General features: G+C 41.5%; 1 protein-coding gene across 1 annotated transcript in view; it reads left to right on the forward strand.

Annotated features, from left to right (window-relative positions):
- The first annotated feature begins 6,958 nt into the window (after nt 1-6,958).
- CUBN (cubilin) overlaps nt 6,959-25,196 on the forward strand; it is a 324,986-nt gene continuing 306,748 nt past the window's right edge. The window contains exons 1-8 of the mRNA XM_079772268.1: nt 6,959-7,647; nt 8,243-8,372; nt 9,303-9,398; nt 9,963-10,001; nt 12,356-12,457; nt 13,347-13,450; nt 22,704-22,830; nt 23,771-23,933. Coding sequence (XP_079628394.1) covers nt 7,535-7,647; nt 8,243-8,372; nt 9,303-9,398; nt 9,963-10,001; nt 12,356-12,457; nt 13,347-13,450; nt 22,704-22,830; nt 23,771-23,933 — 874 coding nt within the window. The 5' untranslated portion in view covers nt 6,959-7,534. The remainder of the gene's footprint in view (nt 7,648-8,242; nt 8,373-9,302; nt 9,399-9,962; nt 10,002-12,355; nt 12,458-13,346; nt 13,451-22,703; nt 22,831-23,770; nt 23,934-25,196) is intronic.

The raw sequence follows: 25,196 nt of genomic DNA on the forward strand, positions 1-25,196 counted from the left end.
TTTAGAAATTAAGGCGACCATGGAAGAAACACAGGGCTGCAGAGGAGAACAGAATAGGGCCGTGGTCGGCAAACTGCGGCTCGCGAGCCACATGCGGCTCGTTGGCCCCTTGAGTGTGGCTCTTCCACAAAATACCACGGCCTGGGCGAGTCTATTTTGAAGAAGTGGCGTTAGAAGAAGTTTAAGTTTAAAAAATTTGGCTCTCAAAAGAAATTTCAATCGTTGTACTGTTGATATTTGGCTCTGTTGACTAATGAGTTTGCTGACCCCTGGAATAGGGGAACTGAAAAGCTGCAACAGGTACATTTCCTTAGAATGAGGGAGCTAGAAACAGCAGAAGGTTTATATTTACAAAATAAAGGGAAGGAAGCCCTTCAGCCAGAAGGAGAAGAAGAAACCCCAAAGGGAATAGGAAAACAATAAGGAAGGAGGGGAGGAAAACCTCACATGTAACATGTGAGGTTCGACCTTTGAGCTCAGAAGTTACTATAGTAACCAGTCCAAGGGAATAATGATATCAATAGTGATATTAGAGGGGAAATCAAGGTACCAGGATCTACAGCCTTTATAAACCATAGGGAAAAGGAAGGCTCCCCCCTCCCCACATGGGAGTCTGTTTTGTGAGATTCTTTTCCCTTCCCCACGTGGGAGTCTGTACTTGTTCTTCAATAAAATTTCCACCTTTGCTATACCACCTTCCATCCATGGATTCATTCTTTGACTCCATCGGACAAAGAATCCAGGGAACCATCCTGCCCAGGGGAACACTGTGCGTTCCAGTCCAAAAAATCCCGCTTCACAATCACTTTTCTCCAAAATGACCTCCGGGACTTATAGAACCTCTGTGTCAGTAGTCTGCCCAAACTGGGTTTAGGATCTCATTTTCAGCTTGATACATGCCGTTTTCCTAACAGTGTATTAGTATATATTCTGTCCAAAGTTGTCACTCCCATCTTGATAATGTTACTTTATTACAGCTTTCTAGATTTATACAGATGCCTTTATTGCAAACCAGAGAAGGTCATGACCTTTATTTCTTTTGAATTTCCCTCATTGTTGTGGGCATCATATGTCTGCAATAAATGCTTAGTAAGACTATGAAACAATGGAATTTGGATGAATCTAGTAAAAGTTGAAAACAAACTTTGGTATCTTACCTAATAATAGAGAAACATGTAAATTGACTGTACCTCTGCTATGCCCACAGCCAATCAGAGTGAGTATGAAAATTAACTCAATAAAGATGGTGGTTAATTTGCTTATATACCTGGGTCCCGGGAACCTCCTCAGCACCCAGATCACTGCCAGCCGGCCATCAGAGGGGTGTGGGGGGGGGAGGGTCCCCCTTCCCAAGCCTAAAGCCTGGGGTGGAAGCTTTGGGCTTGGGAAGGTGCCGTGCCTGTGATCGGAGGTGCGGGCGGGGGGCAGGGGAACCCCTTCCCAAGCTAAAGCCTGGGGCAGAGGCTTTAGGCTTGGGAAGGGGCCGAGCCTGCAATCAGAGGTGCGGGGGGGCGGGGGGGGGGACCCCTTGCCAAGCCTAAAGCCTAGGGTGGAGGCTTTAGGCTTGGGCAGGGGCCAAGCATGGAGCAGAGCCTGGGACCAGAGGGAAGGGGAAAAAATCAATGGAAACATATCCTCAGGTGAGGATAAAAAGAAAAATAAAGAAAGAAATGTCGTATCCTATGAAAGACACATCTTGAAAATGCCTAAAGAAAGTTGTCTTTTTTCTTGGTGAAGGGACTGGAGTCCGTGTTGATGAAAATACCTTGGCGGCTGTGGTGACTGGCAGTGGCTGCAGCAGTGGGTGATGGGGCTGGCGCCTTCCCCTGATCAGCCCAGTCGCCTCCTGCAAAGGGAGGCCAGACTGCGGCTTAGGTCTGTTATCAGTAGGACATCCCCTGAGGGCTCCCAGTATGTGAGAGGGGGCAGGCTGGGCTGAGGGACACCTCCCCAGTGCACGAATTTCGTGCACCAGGCCCCTAGTATATAATAGTTATAGAAATTATATTAATATAGTAATGGAATACTCTAAGAATTTGGAGAAAAGATAAAAAACAAAGGGCTAAAAAAAAGGGGGGGGGGCTAAATAAAGTCTTCACATTGAGCAATAACATTTCCAGGAAACTTTCCTCATCCAGGTAGAAAACTGAAGGATTTTTTTATCTGAACAAAATAAATATGCCCAAGGGGAGAAAATACCTTAAAAATTGACATTTGGAGTTCCCCAATGAAATTACATGATTGACAATCAATCACCCCATGATAAAGCCTACTAGTTATGAACATCAGCCATGCACAGAACATCATCCACTCTTTAGTGTCTTATTCTTAAATTTAAATGCACACATAGGATCAATAGGAAGTGATGGAGTTGACTTTGAACCCAGATGAACTCCAGAGCCCATGTTCTTAATTCTTCAACTACATGGTGTTTTTAGACATGACTTTAGCTGAAAAAATCTGCAATGTATTTCACTTTGTATTCCTGTCATTTTGCAGCATGTGTAATACATAAAGGGCACATACAGAATATTTGTGGAATGCATTCTGGGAATAGGAACTTTTCTAGGTAATAAAGGACAGGATTTCAGGTCTTTAGAATGTTTACCTTGGGGGAAGGGAGAAGGGAGATTATTCATTTTCTAAAACTGAAGGTCATGGATTCTAAAACTATTTTAATCTGTTTGCTGAAGAAATTCCAAATAAGGCATGTAAACAGAATGGGTGAAAATGCTGCAGAAACAGTAATTGATTTTTATATTGCTTTCATGGGGTCATCATATGCAGGTGGTCTGACATGGAGAGATGAGTAGGTGAGTGGATGTAAAATTCCCTAATTTATCACCAATGATCAGTCAGACCTTGAAAGAATATTTCTTTCTTTTCTTTCTTACATGAGGAACAATTAGGAATTGTATGCCTAGATTTGGAGCAGAGAAATTATCTTTTTTTGTTTGTTTAATAATAAACACAGCCCTAGGTGGTATGGCTAAGTGGTTGGAACATTGTAGGTTCAGTTCCAGTCAAGGACATGTACCTTGGTTGCAGGCTTAATCCCCAGCCCCATTGGGGTGCATGCAGGATTGGGGTGCATGCAGGAGGCAACCAATCGATGTGCTTCCCTCACACTGATGTTTCTTTCTGTCTTTTCTCTTCCCTCCCACTCTCTCTAAAAATCAATGAATAAAAATAGATCTTCCAGTGAGGATTAACAACAAAAAATAATAAACACATTAGTAAAGAGGAAAATCCAATAAAAGAGGAAGTTCTTAAGGAGATCATGCTGAAAACCTTTTCTATTTCACTAAAAGATTTTCTAGGTGCAGTGATCTTTAAAAAATATAATCCTGAACATAGCTATGTGTGCCATGCCAGCACAGCCAAGGGTTCGGCGAGCCTGAGCGGGGCGACGAAGGATGGAGAAATGATAGACAAAGAAGAAAAGCTGGGTCTAGGTGGATCTTTCCCAGGCACAGAAAGATCCAGACTGCAAAGCTGAGGCTTTATTTATAATCAGGGACAAACAAGGTAATCTACAATGTTGTTGTAAGTTTCACTTGTTTTGGCAGCACTTGCTGCCCCTCCCACAGCCCACTAGCTACCCAGGAAGGATCTAGGGAGCAGTCACAAGATCAAGCTTAATTATGCTTAGAGGACTGTGCCCTCCAAGCTGGGATTTGTTTGCGACTTTGCCAGCAGGTCAGTCCAAGGCTTAACCCTATAACCGCTTCCTATAGCTATGTTCTGAGCTGAGAGAGTTAGAATTGTCCTGTGTTGGGAGATTCTGACATATTCTGTTTTATCCTAAAGTTGACAAATAGTTTATAAGGTCAAGCTTTTCTCCCACCCCTAACCAAAGTTGTTAAGCTTTTAAACAAACCTTGGACTGATATAACTTTAAAGAAATGTATTCAACTTGAAATGCCATTTATTGTTATTACACTTATTTCTTAAAACAACAAAATAATAAAAAACTCATCACTTGACCCCAGTATCACCTCGCATAAACAACTTGCCAGCTATTTTTGCTATTTTTGTTGTTGAGGATGAATAGAACAGGTGTAAAACAGTGTTACATTTCTCTGTCATATTAAATTGTGCCACGTTATTTAAGGGGGCAATTTTATATAGATGCTATCTAAAATTTAAACAGACTATTTTCAAAAATTTTAAAACCAATGTGTCTTCATAAAAAGCACCCTTTTATTTCTTAAGAAAGTTTCTATAGTAACCAATTATTATCCCATCTTCTTAATTCCGGTTTCAAGTTTTAAAAAGTTATAAAGTATACATAACATAAAATTTCCATTTTATTAATTTTAAAAATGTAGTGGCATTACTTACATTCACACTGTTGTGCAACTGTTATAATTATTCATCTTTAGAACTTGTTTTTATTTTTCTAAAGTGAAATTCTATACCCATTAAACAATAACTCCCATTGTCCCTTCCCTCAGCCATAGAAAACACCATTTTTCTGTCTCAATGATTTTGACTACTTTAGGTTCCTTTATAAGTGGAATCATAGAGTCTTTGTCTTTTTGTGTTGGGCTTATTTTACTTAGCATAGTATCATCCATGTTGTAGCATGTTTAAGAATTTCCTTCCTTTCTAAAGCTGAATAATATTTCATTGTATGTATGTAACACATTTTGTTTTTCTTTTTATATCTGTCAATGGTCACTTGGGTTGTTTCTACCTTTTAGCTACTGTGAATAATGCTGCTATGAACATGATTGTACAAATACATTTTTGAGTCCCTGTTTTCAATTCTATTGGCTATATGCCCAGGCATTGTTAGACTATATGGTAATTCTGTGTTTAATTTTTTGAGGAACCACCATACTGTTTTATAGTGGTTGCATCATTTTACCAACAGTGTTACAGAAGACCAAAGAAATACCAAGCATGCTTCCCAGGGAAAGGGAGGGACCCTGTTTATTAACACTCATGGACTCCGGGAATAATTTCCAAATCAGCGTGAAGAAACATGCAGAGAGTCTGTCTATATATATCCTGCTGGGGTCTTTGTCTTGCAGATATGCCCCCTGCCCACTTCGTGACCCAACAGGAAGACCCCCAGGTGTCAGGCCACATTCGATGGTCCGTCCTGGCACCAGCATAACAACCCCCCCACCCCCCCCCCCCCCGCCACAGGGCAGTGCATTGTTCACAGTTCCATGGCCTCTGCATTTAGATAACAAGTTCTGCAAGACCAGTTTCCTCCTCAACCGTGCACAAGGTTTTAATTTCTATACATCCTCACCAACAACTTGTGTGTTTTTTCTGTTTTTTGACAGTGGCCATCCTAATGGGTGTGAAGTGGTATCTCATTGCAGTTTTGATTTGCATTTCCCTAATGATTAATGATGTCAAGCATCTTTTCATGTGCTTTTTGGCCATTTGTATATCTTCATTGGATTTACAAATTCCTTTGCCAATTTCTCAATTGGATTATTTTTTTGTTGTTGTTGTCCAATTAGGAATTCTCCATATATTCTGAATATTAACCTCTTATCATATATACTAGAGGCCCGATTCTCAAAGATTTGTGCAAGAATGGGCCTTCCTTCCCCTGGCTGCCAGCACCGCCTTCGCTCCAGCCTGGATCTGCCTTTCTGCCTTTGCTCTGGCCCGGAGCCGCCTTTCGGCCATCCTAGAGGCCCGGAGGGCTGGGACGGTACGAACGCCTGTGTATGCAAATTAACCCACCATCTTTGTTGGGTTAATTTGCATATTCACTCCTGATTGGCTGGTGGGTGTCACGAAGGTACAGTCAATTTGCATATTTCTCTTTTATTAGTGTAGATGGTTTATTTTTTTTTCTTTTTTTCTTTTTTTTTAAATTTCTTTATTGATGAAGGTATCACATATTTGTCCTCGTCCCCCCATTCCCATCCCACACCCCTCCCCACACATGCCCCCACCCCCCTGTTGTCCTTAACCGCTGGTTAGGCTCATATGCCTGCACGCAAGTCCTTTGGTTGGTCTCCCCCTTTACCCCCACCCTTCCCTACCCTCCCCCTGAGGCCCGACAGTCTGATCCATGCCTCCTTGTTTCTGGGTCTGTTCTTGTTCATCAGTCTATGTTGTTCATTATTTCCCCTAGATGAGTGAGATCATGTGCTATTAGAAATACACTTATAAGAACCGAAAATGAGACAAGCAATAATGGTTATGGTGACAGGAAATGAATCAGTCTGTAGTGAGTTTCTTTCTGGGCCAACAGTTCTTTTGAGACCCAATTTCAATGTCCAACAGTTCCTTATGTGTACATGTCAGCACTGACATTTCAGTTCTGGATGGTGGACAAATGGTGGTAATGCAGGTCCGACTCTGTCCGGTTTGGTCCTGGGCAATCTGCAGTGATGCACAGCTGCTAACTGCTAGTATGGGAAGGCCACATAAATATCAGTTACCAGAGTGTAAATTGCCTTTGCACTCTGTTGACGGTGTCCTTTGATACACAAGTTTTTCACTTTGAAGTAGTCCAACTTATTTATTTTTTGTTGCCTGTTCTTTTTTTCATATCCAAGAAATCATTGCCAAATCCAATGCCACAAATCTTTCCCCCTATGTGTTCTTCTAAAAATGTTGTAGTTTTAGCTCCTATATTTAGGTATTTGATTCATTTTGAGTTCATCCTTATGTGTGCTGAGGTGTAAGGGTCCTGCCTGTGGATATCATGCAAAAGTTTTCCCAGCACTATTCGTTAAAAGGTAGCTACTCCTTTTTTAATTTTATTTATTTTATTTTTTTAATATATTTTATTGATTTCTCACAGAGAGGAAAGGAGAGGGACAGAGAGTTAGAAACATCGATGAGAGAAAAACATCGATCAGCTGCCTCCCGCACACCCCCCACTGGGGACGTGCCCACAACCAAGGTACATGCCCTTGACCAGAATCGAACTGGGGCCCTCCAGTCCGCAGGCTGACGCTCTATCCACTGAGCCAAACTGGTCAGGGCAGCTACTCCTTTTTTTTAAAAAAAATATTTTTATTGATTTCACAGAGGAAGGGAGAGGGAGAGCGAGAGATAGAAATTTCAATGATGAGAGAGAATTATTGATTGGCTGCCTCCTGCATGCCCCCAACCGGGGACAGACCCCACAACCTGGGCATGTGCTCTTGAGTAGAATCAAACCCAGGACCCTTCAGTTCACTTGCTGAAGCTCTATCCACTGAGCCAAACCGGCTGGGGCAAAAGGTACCTACTTCTTAAGCAAGGATTGTTTTAGTGGGTGTTTCCAAAGCAGTGTGTTACCATTTCAAAGGTCAAATAGATAATGATTAAGTTGCACATCACTTAAAGGTTGAAGAGTACAGAAGAGCTAAGATCATTTACATCCCTCAGGAGGGGGAAAAAAAACGACAACAACCAACTTAGCCTAGGGCAAGGAAGAAAGAATTAAAAAGTTGCAGGACATTTCAGAGGTCAAAGTACACCTGCCTGGTCTGCTTTCTCCAAACTCCCACACTCAGTTGGAGTGGCCTCCCTCTTACCCAACAACCTAGGAGGGTTGGCGAGGAACATGTCTTCATATTTTCTTTGGAGTGTGGTCATTTTGTTGACATTTGCAGAATCAGATGGTGAAACTGGACGACTTGAGTTGCAGAGGCAAAAAAGGATTGCTGACATCCAACAGTAAGTAGATCCATGGATTATTTCTGCTGATAGACTAGGGTTGTTCCTCATCCATTTTCCCAAATAGCCAGATAAGCAAAGGAGTAATTTTTCTTGAGAAAAATAATGGTATTAAAAATAAACAGGAAAAAAAATGTGGAATTATCTTCTACACAAATCATTTATTTATCATTTTGCAAATAAAGCAAGTAGGCAAAATGGAGATATCTCTTGGAAATTTGCAGAGAAATAAATGGCATATGAGCAGGGAGAATTTACTTGAGTTGACCAAAAGTGAAGTTATATGCAGTCTATAAATATTCAGTGAGAAACTTCATTTTTTGGATTTAAAAATTATATGTTCTGCCCAGCCGGCATAGCTCAGTGGTTGAGCGTTGACCTATGAATCAGGAGGTTACTGTTCAATTCTTGGTCAGGGCACATGTCTGGGTTGTAAGCTCAATCTCCAGTGTTGGGTGTGTAGGAGGCAGCTGATCAATGATTCTGTTTCATCATTGATTTTTCTGTCTCTCCCTGCCTCTCTGAAATCAGTAAAGATATATTTTAAAAAATTATATCCTAATTAATGATGCATTCTCTGGTTTGTATTATATAGGCCTCGAATGGCTACAGAGAGAGGAAATTTAGTGTTTCTTACTGGGTCTGCTCAAAACATTGAATTTAAAACTGGATCCCTGGGGAAAATTAAATTAAATGATGAAGACCTTGGTGAATGTTTACAACAGGTAATACATTGGAAATATATTGAAGTAATTTTGTATATCCATATATGGTATGGTCACTTAATCGAACAGTTACTTATTAATCTGTACCTTGAATCTTTAGCACAGGGGACATAATTGGAGGGGGCACAAGTCCGTGTAAAGAGCAATGCCCTCGGGTTAATGATGGGCAGAGGAGTTACTGCTAGTGTTGTGCAGGCTTACGCACTCTAGTCCAGAGGTGATACTGGGGACTCCTCCATACGGGGAGCAAGGAAGGAGGGGCACCAGAGGAAGTAGAAGGGACCAGTTCCCTTTTACCACAGAACAGAATTGGCCAACTATTTTCCTTCTTCTTGAGTGTTTTCAGTGCTCCTTCTTAGCTGCATCATGCTGGTGTGTCAGCCATGGTGTTAGCAGCTGGCATTATTTAGAGCTGGCTGTGGGCTAGCCACTGTGCTCTGCACTTCCTGTGCATTATCTCATCTAACCCGCACAGCTGCCCCATGGAGCTGGCTGACGATGACCCCGTTCATAGGGGGGTAAAGGGACCCTGCAGCGGTTCCATCACTTGTCCAAGGGCACACACAGAATGGCTGAGTCAGGATTTGAAACCTGAACAGTCTGATTCCAAGCCAGGCCTTTTAACAAGCTCTCTAAACTGTAATTATGGGGGGAAACTGCAAATGGAAAATACTTGGAGAGATTGTTGCTGAAAATGGTAAATGGAATTATGCCATGGCTATTTTAGTCTGAAGTTTATTATACATGGCAGTGTTTTGGTTTTTATAAGAATGGGCAAGATTTTAGTGCTTAAAATAAAATAATACTCAAATTTTAAAATTTTGTTCCTATAATGCATACAAACATCTTTTGCTTGCATTTTCTTCTTCCTCCTCTTTCCCTCCTTATCCTCCTCATTCTTTTTCTTCTTCATCTTCTTTTTAAAATTAGATCCAGAAAAACAAAGACGATATTACAGATTTAAAAAGGAGTGCAGTTGGTCTGCCTCAAAATATTTCTAGTCAAATCCATCAGCTTAATTCTAAGGTAAGTCTGGACATCTATACCATTAAAGTAAGTGGGGTCTCCTCAATTCACCTTCATAAGCAACCATTTGGCAGGAGACATACCAACTTTGTGTCTTCTGTAGAAATTTAACATCGTAATCGTGGACATTTTGGTTAAATGACACAGCTCTAATAGAGGATGTGGATGTGATGTGGTGATGGCCAGAATGTTGGAAATACTATAGCAAGAACTTGTTGCATAAGTAGCCTTGCTCATGTTCTGATAACAACCTTCTTATTGGAGAAGTGGATGAATCCTTGTCATTTATAAAAATTCCCACAGTCATGTGTGCAAAGAAGCAATGAATCAATTCATCGGTGGGTTGGAGTTCTTTTTAAAAAAAATCTATGTGATGAAAGAGAGTAGAAAGAAAAGGAAGCTTGGAGGGGAGAGGAATGATGAGGGGCATGGCACTAAAAGAAGAAACAAACAGATAAAGTGAGTCCCCAAAAGAGGGCATTAGAAAAGCATGTCAAGGGGATAACATTTTATGTAAAATGCCTTTGAATCAGGTAACTTATGCTCTTTCCTCCCCACTTCTAGTTTGTGGATCTTGAGAGAAAAGTTCAAAGCTTACAGCAGGTAAGTCCATATCTAACATCTTTTACTTAAAATAAACTAGAATCATTGATGAATCTAGTATTTTTATCTTAAGATGGTTGGATGATTAATATCAAGGACTTTTATTTTTGCTATAGTTTAATTCTCATCATACTTCATGCTTCCCAGGATAGAGATGAGGAACTTGGGTCTCAGAGAGATGAAGTGACTAGCCCAAGGTCACTGGGCATGAGAGCATCTGAGCATTGAGGCCTCTTACTCGCTCAGCAGTCCACGTGCTCTTCCTCTTACGCCGTCACCCTTCAGTGGTGATATGGTGGGCTTACCTGTGCTCTATCTGCTCAGCTACTGACCACCCAACTTGCTGATTCTGGCATCAAGGTCTAAGTTTGAGGCCATTTGTCCTCTCTAACATTAAATTAAGAAGTCTGAGGTGTATCACAAAATATTCCAAACTTCCTTAAAAGTAAGCTTGCTGGTAATTAAATTTGAACAATCTCTTAGGGCAAGCATGTCAAACTCACGGCCCACAGGCCATATGCCTCTTTTATTTAGCCCGTGTTAGCCTTTGAGTTTGACATGCTTGTCTTAGGGTATACCTTTCATTATTGTACTACAGGCTTATAAACTAGTCCTTGTCAGTTTTTTTTTTTTTTTTTTTTTTATAAATCCCTTTTGTAGAAGGCTAGTGTTTTTGAGAGTTTCATGGAAGTCATAACCTTCTACCCAAAGAAATGCACAGAGTGTCCCATATTTAAATTTTTAAATAAAAGGCAGCGGATTCCAGGTTAACAATCTCTGCCCTAATGTTCTTGATCTGTTTCGAGTATGCTTCAAATGATGTCTTCTGCTTTGGTGCTTCATATTTGGCAAACAAGTTTATTTATTCCTTTTCCTGACTTAGATAATAAATTGTTTGCTTAGACTTGATCTTTTAAAGGAGTAACTAAGTGAATGAAAATGAGCAATGAATCACACCTGTGGAGCAAGACCCAGCACTAGAGTTTTCAGTTTCATAGACTGCTTCATTATTTCTACCAAACTTCTAGAACTGGATGCCATGATCAAATTAGCTCAGACTGTCCTTGTTATCCCCCAGAAAGAATTTTTAATGATGTTTGAATGTAAGTGCCTTTATGCCTTCAGATAGGACAGGTGCTCTCTGGGCACGACAGTCTCCCCTGTTCCCTATTGTCTTCCTCCTGAGTGCTCAGTGATTCCATTTCCTGTTGGGTCCCCATAGACTTATTTGTTTCTGTTCCCCAGACAAAGTTGCTTTTGTACACCAGGAAAACGTTTAAAGAGAATGTGGTTAACTTTCTCAATAATGTCCTTTGATGGACAGGGCTAATTGTGGCACTGGCACAAAGATAGACAAATAGAACAATGGAAGAAAACATCGTCCAGAAAGAATATGACTTATGACAGAGGTGAAGCGAGAATGGGCTTTGCAGTAAATGGTGCTGAGACACTTGGTTGGCTGTCTTCCGGCTCCCAGTTTCCTCTGTAGAATGAAAGCAACAGGCTTGCTTTTCTTTGCGAGTTGCTGAATGTTAAAAAGGAATATAGTGCATACTTTACTCCTATTTTCATTTTTTAAAACATAGATTTAGGACTATGATTAGGTGAAATTAATAGCATACCTGTCCTTACCTAATCACTTGTCCTCTATAAAGAAGTCTTCTCTGCCCCCTCCTGCTCCCAACCGTTACAAATCTTACAAGATTGGAACTGGTAACTGACGTATTCCCCAGGTTGTGTAGACAAAGGAGGTCTGTCTGTGAATCGAGTTTGAAAGTAGTCATGTGAGCATGAGAGTGGAGGGTGTATCTAAGGGGGTCACATTGTAAACAAAGGGGCTTGGATGAAAAGAGTTCAGTCATCTTGACCTTTGGAGGAGGGGTGACAGCAAAAGATGATCCTATTTCAAATGCTTATCTGGAGGGACTAAAGATAACAGTAACAGCAAAAGAACCGGTATTTCCATTTTATTTTCTTAGCACAATAGGAATGCCCATTATTATTTCCACACCTGAAGTCTTTACGCTTGTCTACCAACATATATTTCTCTGGTGAAAAATGCTTTCCCAAAGAATAGAGTGAGAATTATCTCATCTCATGCTTCATCCCATCCATGGTTAAATGCATGCCAATAGTGAAGGAACATGAAATAGGACCTATATGAAACACGTATTTTTTTTCACAAGAGCATTGATTTGAAGAAGAATTTAAGTAACGGATTTAACATCTGGAGGAAGACCTTCAGGGACTGGGGTAAAATGGAGCTTTACATACACACCTGCACTGAGACAGGCCTCTTATTGATGCCAGCGGCAAGTGCCACTCTCTCTCTGACCGGCCTGTCTTTGTTTCAGACAGTTGAGAAAAAGGTTTGCAGCAGCAATCCCTGCCAGAACGGTGGAACCTGCCTCAGTCTTCATGATTCCTTTTATTGTATCTGTCCTTCACAGTGGAAGGTGAGTCACTTGGTCTTCGGTTGAAAATGGTGGTGAGTCAGCATCTGTGGTTTCCTTGGAGTCATTTAGACATATTTAATTGTCCATCCAAAGTTTCTAGGATTCTGCGGTCTTCTGAATCAGAATGAATTATACTATGTATGCCACAATCCAAACAATGGCAGGCATGCATATATAACCCACTAAATGCTAAGCCATCTTAAAGAGGGGTTCACTGGAGTGCATAACTACATGGAAGAGTATCATGTTTCGGCTAGCATTCATTTAAATGGTTTAGCATCAAATGTACTAAAGAAATCTGACATAGCCATGTATATTTTCTTGTTCTTTCCTATTCATGGTGAAAATGTACCTGACATGCTTATTAAAATAAAATTGGTGCCCTAGCTGGTTTGGCTCAGTGGATAGAGTGTCGGCCTGCGGACTCAAAGGTCCCAGGTTCGATTCTGGTCAGGGGCATGTACCTTGGTTGCGGGCACATCCCCAGTAGGGGGTGTGCAGGAGGCAGCTGATGGATGTTTCTCTCTCATCGATGTTTCTGACTCTCTCTCCCTCTCCCTTCCTCTCTGTAAAAAATCAATAAAATATATTTTAAAATAAAATAAAATAAAATAAAATAAAATAGGTGAGTATTCCCAGGCACAGAGCCATAGTGAAATGAGAATTAGTTTGCATAGGATCCTTCTTGTGTGACTGGTGTTTTCCTATTAGGAAAAATCTGAGTTCCAGAGGAAGGATAACCAGAGATTAATATTAGTACTACTATTATTGTAGTTGGCTTGACTGTCTTTACTGTCTGTGTGTAAATCCTTAAACATCTCATTGGAACATGGGCCCCAGATGCCTCTGTAACCTGTGGCACCTGACTTTGTTCTTTACACAAACACAGGGTCCTTTGTGCTCAGTGGATGTTAATGAATGTGAGATCTACGCAGGAACTCCCTTCGGCTGCCAGAATGGAGCCACGTGTATTAATACAGTAGGGAGCTACAGGTAACTGTTTCTTTTTCCTTTAAACAACAAGCTTTTACTTTTCCTGCTCCTGGGTCCGTAGATTGGCCATGGTGCTTCAGCTTAGGTTTGGTCTGGGTGTCTTGTTATTGGCCTGGAGCCTGAGGAACAGCAGCTACCCGAGGAATGCCCTTCTCATGGCTGGGGTCAAAAGCCCCCAGAGGGATGATCAGAAACATGTAAAGTCTCTTAAAGCTTTGGGTAAAACTATCACTTTTGCATATTTAAAAATATATATTGCCATGGCCGGTGTGCCTCAGGTGGTTGGGCGTCGTCCCATGCACCAGGAGGTTGCCAGATCAGTTTCAGTCAAGGGCACTTGTCTGGGTTCCGGGCTCAATCCCCAGTGGGGGCTGTGTAGGAGGCAGCTGGTCAGTGTTTCTCTCTCTCTTCCTCTACCCTTCTCTCTCTAAAAAAGCCATTATATATATTACATCATATATATTAAGGTGTGTTTTTGAAGGATTAAAACATCCCATAGTTAAAAGCATTCAAGATTAACTATCTGTATTGGCAGCAAAATTAGGTGCTCCATGGGGGAATATGTGGCTCTATTTAAACTTTACACACAACTATTTACTTAGAGCAAGAAAAGCTGTGCATCCTCGACTCTCACCCCACAGAGAATTCCTTTTTCCAGAGGCCCTGAGGAACTGGAAGAGGGCCACCGTGGCTGGCATAGAGTCCGGAGAACGTGATGCGAGATGAGGCTGAGGGTTAGTAACACTCAGAGATCAAAAGAGCAGCCATCCAAGAGCTTGAAATAGAAGCAGGTGTAGATGAAAAAGGGATGCCCAGGAAAGTGACCTCTCAGGGTGATCTGATCATAAATTCTTAAGTGGGCAGGTCATGGTGGGTAGTCAGGCACATAACTTCTTCAGTAAAAGGCTTATCTTTGCCTTAAGCAAGCCCTGTCCATTGTTTCTGTGCATCTAGGTTAACACACCTTTGAAATGTCCCCTTTAGAACCCTCCTTCTGAAACTTGACCACCTTCAGAACAGTACATAACTTTAACTAGTCTGTCATCCAAGTCTGGCCTTCCTTTCTCCCACCTTCATGCAATCTTCCTTAGGTTCTCTCCTGAATCTCAAATGCAAAAAAAAAAAAAAAAAAAAAAAAAAAAAAGAAACTGAAAACTGTTATTCTTATGAGCTTTTTTTCTCAGCCTGCTGAGATCTTGCTTCCAGGAATATCCTGATTTGAGTCAAATAAATTGTTATGAAAATTCTCCACAGGTTTGGATATTCTTACCTCATCAAGGGCTACCCCACCATAGCAATAGATTTAGTGAGGATGTCTTCATTCAAGTCCTGTGCAACATGTTAACCATAATAAGAATCAGAGACTGAACTGAGGTTTTTTCAAATAGTTAACTCTCACTGACTTTCTTCAATTAGTTACAAGGCCCCTCACGACAAATCATGCAGCCCCTAAGTCAAATGGCTTTTCTACAGCTCAGGCACTACCCTCTCCAGGAAAACTTCCCTTTCCTTGCTAAGAGTTAAGCATCACTCCACCTCCACGTTCCCATCAAACTCTAGGAAGACTGGCTGATACATTATCTTTTTGAATAATCAAGTCCAAAAATTTATGGCAGATCAACCTCAAACTTATTTCTGTATGGTTTCTTACAATCACTTTCTAAAATACATTTTCTTTCTCCCTATATTGGTGGGTAGCTTGCACTCTGTGATTATTAAAAGATAAAGAAATTGGTTTTGTCGTGCATGAGTACACTGGAGTGTAATCTCACCAGAGTGAAGAGCAATTATTTGCTCTCTTACTATCGTCTCTACTATCTTGTCCTTCAATTCCCTCACAACGATATTCATTCTGTTCTTTCCAGCAAAAATAAGTACAGTAATTTTGTTTTTTCTTTCCTGGTCATCTGTAAACACACTATATTGTTTCAAAAAGCAGTCATGACCCTACTCTTTTTCATTTAATTTATTCGTTTGTTCTTTTGATCTGATCTTAACTTTTTTTTTCTCATTCTAAGTTATAAGCTTTAACTCATTGAAACTCCTGATAGATACATCAATGAGTTAATAATTGGTTCAAAACCAAAATTAACCACCTCTAACTTAAATTAAATATTGTGTTATTAAAGAGCTTTTGCTATCAGGATTTTGTTTCTCACTTATATGGCCCTCCCCCATTGCTGCTTTTATAAACAATCAAGCTTGGGTTAGATCCAGAATGTGGGTCTAATCTTTCATTCTCTTGAAAGCATTATCTCTTGATATGTGATTATGGGCATTTATCAAGGAGACTTGCTGCTTATAGACATTAGGTGGCAAATGTCCCAACTCCTAGCACTAATACTTTATTGCCTTCCTGATATCTAGGAATGTCCTGGAAATTACATCTCACTCCGGTCTTCCTTTATCATCACTGTCTTCTAGGGTCTTACAAGGCAACAGAATATCAAGGTGTGCAAGTGGGATGAAATCAATAGACCAAGGCAAAATTGTTTTCCCCCCAGCACAACTCTCTCCCCTTCCCCTGCAAATAGAAAAGAAAAACTTTGACACAACTATTTGCTGCATGCCAGGGGTGAAAATTCTTTGTCCAGATACAAACGAGGGGCAGGGGTAATGTTAGAGATTTCTTTCAGTTGAGAGCTACCTAAACAGCAGACTCAAACTTTAAGAGCAATGCCGAATTCTTTCTTGCACCCATTATAAAAGAAAGCCCAAGACTCTTTGTGCTGACTCGGGAAATAGTTCTGGTTTCTAATCTCTGCCCTTTGGGGATTTGCTGAAGGCTGAGAGCAGAACATTTAATTCTGGGTTCCTCTTTTTGATATGGGGATAGTTTATGAAGTCACAGGAATTCCACTTCATTTTCTACAACATAAACACTCTAGTTCAGGTATATAATAGAGACTTAAAAAAAAAACATTTTTATTGATTTCAGAGAGGAAGAAAGTGGGAGAGAGAGATAGAAACATCAATGATGAGAGAGAATCATTGATCAGCAGCTGCCTCCTGCACGCCCCACACTGGGGATCGAGCCTGCAACCTGGGCATGTACCCTGACAGGGAGTCAAACCATGACCTTCTGGTTCATAGTTGACACTCAACCACTGAGCCACACTGGCTGGACATAAGAGAGATTTTTGAAGGAATAAAAGTTCATAGGAAAATGTGCATGAGTGTAGGATTAAATTCTTGCTCTGTGGAGTCTATGTAAGGAAACCGCAATCACTTGGAGGCTTCCTTGAAGTCTATTAAGTGAGGTTAAATCCTTGTTAATCAGTAGCTTCTCTGAGGCTAGTAACCCCTTCGGGAAACTTCAGACATTTGCTAAAGTTAAACTGGAGAGGCTGTTGGATAATCTGGAGCTGCTGCAATAGGGTGGGCAGTTTGCTCTGGTTTGGGGGCCTCCTTCAGCCTCTAACTCTGGGAACCCAGTGACTTGGGGAGACAAAGGAGTCTTTATTTAAAGGGATTATAATTCCTACTTTGAAAGACAAATCATTATGCAAATGCTGATTAATCAAAAGCCCTATTTCACAAGAAACTTTCTGGTTAAAATTATTTTTTAGAGTTACTGAAAGCAGAGCAAGGAATACCATTCACTGTCTGTTACTGCCTAGGAGGTCTTGTGACTCCAGGGCTTGCCCTCAACTGCTTCAGGCAGCTTACAGCTAGTATTTTGACACAATGCTGCTATTGCATCTTTGTTCTGAAGAATTTATTCTTATTCTCCTGTTTACTTGGATTAAGACAGCCCAAGGGGTCCAAATTTGCCAAGCATGGGTGGTGTATATTATACACTTTAGGCTCAGATTGAGAAGGTTTCTAGGAAAAAAAAAAGGTTGAGTTTGTGTGTTTTTTCCTTTCTTTAGGAACACAAGGATGATTAGCAGGTTTTATTTTATTTATCTCCATTCTTATCACTGGTGGATTTTAAAACTTGGCGAGCTTAAACCATGAAGATGGTCTGGTTTTAGCTCAGATAGTAGTTAGGTATTAAGCTCATTACCTCTCTCTCTCTCTCTTTTTTTTTTTTCATTACCTCTTTCAGTTAGTCATTTACATTAACATTGAACCATGGACTCTAAAGCAAGTTAAACTATGACTATGAAAGTGCACTTGACCTCTTCCAATTGCCAACAGCACTTTCATTGTTTTTGAAGACTGAAAAACCTAGTCATTACAAAAGTGACTTCTGCAGGGAGGTTTATAATTCATTACTCTTTTTCTTTAAAGGCCATATCCAGATACTTTGAGAATACATTTTACATACAAACATTGTTATGTTAAAAAGACATAAAAAGGGAAAGTCTTCAACTAACTTTACCTTTCTGGATGTGGGAATGTGATCTAGAAAAAACAATGGGGCATCCTAGTTGATGTGGCTCAGTTAGTTGAGTGTCGTCTGTGAACTGAAAGGTTGCCTGTTCGATTCCCGGTGAGGGGTGTGCAGGATTCACATTGATATTTCTCTCTCTCCCTCTCTCTTCTTCTCTCTCTGAAAGTCAATTTTAAAAATCTTAAAAAAAGAGAGAGAGAGAGAGAGAGAGAGAGAGAGAGAGAGAGAGAGAGAGAAACAATTGTGCAGGCATCACACAGACGTAAATTTCCGTGGGCAATGTGAACCTCGCCAGTAAAATGGGATTAATTATACTTGTCTTTGAGGATCACAGCAAGGGAGTGGATAGTCTACTGGCTTCTTCCTCCCCACTTCTTTCTTATCATATCATGAAAGAAGTGTACTTTGTAGCTGTGTGAAGGAGAGTGTAGGATTAAAATGAATTCATCTCCAAGTGATAAGAGCAAGAAGGAGAGAGAGATAAAATGAGAGGATTCAACGCAAGTCCATGAACCAGAATCTCTCAAATCTTAAGCCCTTGTCCAATAGTAGAGCTCTTAGTGATGAGATAAACACAATTTCCTGAGCACATCCTGCAGGAAAATGACTTTAGGTCCCAAGATGAAAATGGCGTTTATAGATTGGCACTATTATTTCATAAGAAGCAGAAGCAGAGCAAGTTCTTACATTGTCTGAGATGAACAGTTAATAAGTATGGTCAGTCATGTCCCGTGAGGTCCAGAACACTCAGATATTTCATCCATGATAGACTCAGAGAGCTAGTAATAGTTGATAAAAATAAAAAAAAAACACAAAAACTTTTGGCAAGTGGTGTTGGTGATAAAATAAACTTTTAACAAGGGAGCCACTTGGATCAAATGCTCAAATATGTATATGAGCCGGGCTGGCATGGCTCAGTGGTTGAGCATCAACCTATGAATCAAGAGGTCATGGTTTGATTCCTGGTCAGGGTACATGCCCGCATTGCATGCTTGGATCCCCAGTGTGGGGCATGCAGGAAGCAGCCAAGCAATGATTCTCTCTCATCATTGATGTTTCTATCTCTCTCTCTCCCTCTTCCTTCTTCTCTGAAACCAATAGAAATATATTTTTTAAAAAAGAAAAAATATGTACATGAACTTCAGACTATAGATTATGGAACTTCAGACTGTAATCTAAGAATCTAATTAAATTATCTTAAAGAATAGTCTTTGTAAGGGATGGGAGAAAGAAGAGGAAAGGGAAGAGACTATGAGTGGGAGAGTATGGACAGAGAAAAGGAAGTTAAATAATTTTTGGTAGGGAATGAATAATTGAATTTCTTTTTAAGTTTAATCATCTATTGCTACTAATCTATGACCTAATGTTAATGATAAAGGCAACCTTGGAGTGCTCAGAAATATGATTTCTTATTGGAACAACTTTTATATAATTATATATGTACTAGAGGCCCGGTGGATGAAATTCGTGCACAGGGTGTGTGTGTGTGTTTGTGTGTGTCTGTGTCCCTCAGCCCAGCCTGCACCCTCTCCAATCTGAGATCCCTCTCATAATTCAGGACTGCTGGCTCCCAAACACTCGCCTGCCTGCCTGCCTGATTGCCCCTAACCTCTTCTGCCTGCCAGCCTGATCACCCCCTAACCACTCCCCTGCCAGACTGATCAACGCCTAACTGCTCCCCTGCCGGCCCAGTTGTTCCTAACTGCCCTTCCCTGCAGACCTGGTTGCCCCCAACTGCCCTCCCTTGCCAGCCTGGTCACCCCTAACTGCCCTCCCCTGCCGGCCTGGTCCCCACCAACTGCCCTCCCCTGCTAGCCATATTGTGTCCACATGGGAGCAGCCATCTTTGACCACATGGGCAGCCATCTTGTGTGTTGGAGTGATGGTCAATTTGCATATTACTCTTTTATTAGATAGGATAAGATTGGGCTTGGTGACCCCTCCACCCCTTCCAGTTCCCCCAGGGCCATTCCCATACCTTCCACATTCCTTTCGAAGACGCACTGTAGATATTAAGCTAACTCAGCAATATTATTTATTTATTTATTTATTTTTAATTTCTTAATTGATTAAGGTGTTACATATGTGTCCTTATTCCCCCATTACCCCCCCTAACCCCCCCCCCCCCCCGACTCATGCTCTCACCCCTCTGTTGTCTGTGCATTGGTTAGGCTTATATGCATGCATACAAGTCCTTTGGTTGATCTCTCCCCCTTACCCCCACCCTCCCCTACCTTCCCTCTGAGGTTTGATGGTCTGATCAATGTTTCTCTGTCTCTGGATCTGTTTTTGTTAATAAGTTTATGTTGTTCATTATATTCCACAAATGAGTGAGATCATGTGATATTTATCTTTCTCTGACTGACTTATTTCGCTTAGCACAATGCTCTCCAGTTCCATCCATGCTGTTGCAAATGGTAGGAGTTCCTTCCTTTTTACAGCAGCATAGTATTCTATTGTGTAGATGTACCATAGTTTTTTAATCCACTCATCTGCTGATGGGCACTTAGGCTGTTTCCAAATCTTAGCTATGGTAAATTGTGCTACTATGAACATAGGGGTGCATATATCCTTTCTGATTGGTGTTTCTAGTTTCTTGGGATATATTCCTAGAAGTGGGATTAACTGGGTCAAATGGGAGTTCCATTTTTAGTTTTTTGAGGAAACGCCATACTGTTTTCCACAGTAGCTGCATCAGTCTGCATTCCCATCAGCAGTGCACGAGGGTTCCTTTTTCTCCTCATCCTCGCCTGCACTTGTCATTTGTTCATTTATTGATGATAGCCATTCTGACAGGTGTCAGATGGTACCACATTGTCGTTTTGATTTGCATCTCTTGGATGATTAGTGACTTTGAGCATGTTTTCATATGCCTCTTGGCCTTCCTTCTGTCTTCTTTCGAAAAGTATCTATTTAGGTCCATTGTTTATCTTCCTTTTGTTAAGTTGTATGAGTTCCCTGTAAATGTTGGAGATTAAACCCTTATCAGTGATAACATTGGCAAATATGTTCTTGCTGTTTTGTTGATGGTTTCTTTTGCTATGAAAAAGCTTTTTATTTTTATGTAGTCCCATTTGTTTATTTTCTCTTTAGTTTCCATTGCCCTAGGAGCAGTATCATTGAAGAAATTGCTTTGGCATATGTCTGAGATTTTGCTGCCTGTGGATTCCTCTATTTTTATGGTTTCCCATCTTAAGTTTAAGTCCTTTATCTATTTTGAGTGTATTTTTGTGTATGGTGTAAGTTGGTGGTCTAGTTTCATTTTTTTTGCATATATCTATCCAATTTTCCCAACACTATTTATTGAAGAGACTGTCTTGACCCCAATGTATGTTCATGCCTCTTTTGTCGAATATTAATTGGGCATAGTGGCTTGGGTTGATTTCTGGGTTCTCTATTCTATTCCTTTGATCTATATGTCTGTTCTTGTGCCAGTACCAGGCTTTTTTGAGAACAGTGGCTTTGTAATACAGCTTGATATCTGGTGTTGAGATCCCGCCTACTTTGTTCTTCTTTCTCAGGATTGCTGCAGCTATTCAGGGTCTTTTTTTATTCCAGATGAATTTTTGAAAAGTTCGTTCTAGGTCTGTGCAATATGCTGTTGGTATTTTAATGGGGAGTGCATTGAATCTATAGATTGCTTTGGGTAGTATGGACATTTTAATGATGTTGATTCTACCAATCCGTGAACATGGTTTGTTCTTTCATCTGTTTACGTCTTCCTCTATCTCTTTTTTCAGTGTCCTGTAGTTTTCCACATATAGGTCTTTTACCTCCTTAGTTAAGTTTATTCCTAGGTATCTTAATTTTTTTGGTGTGATGGTAAATGGCATTGCTTTTTTAGTCTCTCTTTCTGTAAGTTCACTATTGGTGTATAGAAATGCCATAGATTTCTTGGTGTTAATTTTGTATCCTGCTACATTGCCGAATTCATTTATTAAATCTAATAATTTTTGATGGAGTCTTTAGGGTTGTCTATGTACAGTATCAGGTCATGTGCGAATAAAGACAGTTTTACTTCTTTTCCAATTTGGATGCCTTTTATTTCTTCTTCTTGTCTGATCGCCATGGCTAGTACTTCCAATACTATGTTGAACAGGAGTGGTGAGAGTGGGCATCCCTGTCTTGTTCCTGTTCTTATGGGAAATGGTTTTTGCCCATTGAGTATGATGTTGGCTGTGTGTGTGTGTCATATATGGCTTTTATTATGTTGAGGTATGATCCTTCTATTTCCACCTTGCTGCTAATTCAGCAATTTTAAGAATTATACAAAGCTTAAAGAAAATTTCAAACAACTTTGCTTATTTGGTTATTGTTGAACTGAAATGTTCTTGTAACAAAGCATCGACCACCAGCTTAGGTGTTATGTAATAACTAGAGGCCTGGTGCATGAAATTCATGCATGGGTGGGGTCCCTAGGCTTGGCCAGTGATCAGGGCTGATCAGGTTCTCTGCCTCCTCCTTCCCTCGCTGCCCATGCACCACCACTATGTGATTCCCTGCCTCCCCCCCTCCTTCTTTCCCGCTGCCCACATCTGCTGCCACCTACTCCTGGTTCCCCATCCCAGCCTCAGGGATTGACCCCAATAAAGCAATTGGGGCCTGCTGGTGGGGGGTGGGACCGGGAGGGTGGCTGACAGGCCCCATCGGCAATCAGGGCCTGCAGGCTGGGGGCAGCTCCTGCTTTGAGCGTCACCCCCTGGTGGTCAGTGCACATCATAGCTACCGGTTGTTCTGGTCATTCCATCATAACGATCACTTAGGCATATATAAATATACTAGAGGCCCGGTGCATGAAATTCGTGCACGGGTGGTGGGGTGGGGTGGGTGGTGTCCCTCAGGCTAGCCTGCACCCTCTCCAATCTGGGACATCCCTCTCACAATCCCTGACATTGTGCTCTGTGTAACCAACAGTTGTCTCTGCTCACCTGAGACACATGGCCCCCAGTGTGCATCCAAATATGACGACTGTGAAGAAGGCTCCAAGGCGCTCTGTGTCCACGGCATCTGTGAGGATCAAGTCCGCATACAGGCTGGACAGGTGGGTCCTTTCAGACCGTGATTCCTTGGAGGGAGTCAGGGTCCTTAGTCTGTCATCCTGCGTGACTGTGTACAGGCATGGCCCTGTGAGGCTGCAGAGGGGAAGCCACTTCCTGCCCTAAAGCAGGGCACAGGTGAGGAAGGGGATGAGAGGTGTCCATCGATAAGCAGAAAACTCGAACCAGAAGTTAAGATTTCATTATATAAATGACTAACATTTTTATTATTCCTTCATGAATCTCCCTGTGAGATATGACTTCCTTTTGGCCATGTGAGTTCCAACAGTGACAAGACATGGAAACACAAAAGGCCCCATCTTGCCAGCAACGTGCAGTTTTAAGGAGGCTGGATTTCTCTGGCCCCTATGACTGCTGCAGACTCTGAGCCCACTTCCCTGACGCCCTTGCTCTGGGTTCTGACAACCTTGGCTCCTGACCCGCAGGGTTGCCCAGTGCCTGCCGCTTGGCCTTGCAGGAGACCTTCAGGTCTTTATTTTCACTTCTGTTTTTTCCTACTTACGTGATGGAAAATGGTTCCCTTCCAATGATGGTGGATGGGAAGGAAGGAGAGACTTGCAAAAGGGAAGCAAACAGAATTGATTTTCTGAGGTCTGTGCCCACATGGGTGTTTTTCCCTCTAAAAACATAGCAGGCTGAGTTGATTGACTTTAATTATATTGACTTACAGTTCTTGATTGTTGTTGCTCTTTCCCTGGCATCTTTGGGGGCAAATTATAGGTTTCCCTTACTCTGAAATAAAGATGTTTCTCTTTATGCGTGGTCTGGTCTAAATGCTTAATCATTGGGAGGAAAAAGAGAAGCCACTCAATTTCCTTATGGAAATGAACATTAGGGGATAAACAGTTGGGGACTTGGTGAGATTTTCAAAGGTTTTCCTGCTCATTTTGATTTTCTTTATTCCCGCTCCTGTCCTCCTGCCAGCCCAAGTACAGCTGCATCTGCGATGCTGGATGGACGTCCCCACAGAACAGCTCCGCCTGCACACTGGACAGAGATGAGTGCACCCTCTGGCCTGCGCCTTGTTCAGCACTTGTGCAGTGTTTCAACACTCCAGGCTCTTTCTATTGTGGGGCCTGTCCCACAGGTATGTGGGCATGTCTACGCCAGCCAGAGGCACCGTGCTGGGTTCTGCCTGCCAGCCAGGCATGGAACCCAACTTCCTTCTGCTGCCCAAGGATAAGAAGCCCGTTCTTAGGAGTTGTTCCAATCCCGCTTCATGTTCTATTTCACTAACTCCTACTCCAGACCAATCTTCCTGCTGTGACAGTTGAACAACAGAAATGGGAGGTTTGTCCCAAGCTGTGCTTGAGTCACACATTGGGGGCAGGGTTAGCCATAGTTTGTGAGGTTAAACGTTTTATGTTGCCCTCAACTAACTAGACTTGAGACCAAAGGACATGTGCTCTAGTTCTGCCTTACCTACTAGCCAGATGTTTGTAAAGTTGGGAAAATTATTCATGTCTTCTCTTGAGTCCAGTAGTTCTCATCTGGGTGTGGCATTAGAAGGTCCCATGGCCTTGCTGTGAATAGGGATGTCCAGCTCCATCACAGACGTACAGGGACCAAATCTCCAGGGGAGGTCAAATGTGGAGTCATTAGAAACGTGGACTCTGGACTCAGTGAGCACCTGGGTTTGAGTCCAGCTTCATCCCTTATTATATGGGATCATCATCATCCATATAATGATGATGTATGTCCACTTACTATGAACAAAGCACTGTGCTGGGTGCACTGGGAAGAATGCGCCAGGTCTCAGAGAGTTTACGAGGCTGCACTCCATGGATGTTCTTAGAAAGGGGAGCACAAAGACAACATCATAATAGCAGCTATTCTTTTATAGAAATGTCATGAAGGCACTGTGCTAGGCAATTTTTAATTCTTGCAACTAACAAAAACAAGAATGCAAGCAATGAGTATTCTTCCCAATTTATAATATAAGGGCTTGAGGCTTAGAGCAGGCAAATAACTTACCCAAGATCACACAGCTTATAAGCACCAGCGTTCACACTGTGGCTTGCCTGCCTCTGATCTGAGCTGTGCTGCTGAAGACTGTTCTTCTGAGTTACTAAAGACCCCACCTCCCTGTTGCCTTGTTTAGTGACTTTTGGTTTAGTGACTTCATTGCAAAAGGTTTGAGACATTCTTATAGTTTTGATCATTTGAATTCTGAGTAATAAAGCCCATAATAATTGACTGAAACAGAAATGTTTAAAGTAAACTAACATTCCTTTTCTGTCACCTCAGTCTCCTTCTAATGAGACCACTGTTACAATTTGTTCTTGCTCCTCTTCTACCTTTTCTTTCACTCTTACAAACACATAGACACATATGCAGATTAAAAAAAAAT

The sequence above is a fragment of the Cnephaeus nilssonii genome (genome assembly GCF_951640355.1).
Source record: "Cnephaeus nilssonii genome assembly, chromosome: 1".
NCBI lineage: Eukaryota > Metazoa > Chordata > Mammalia > Chiroptera > Vespertilionidae > Cnephaeus > Cnephaeus nilssonii.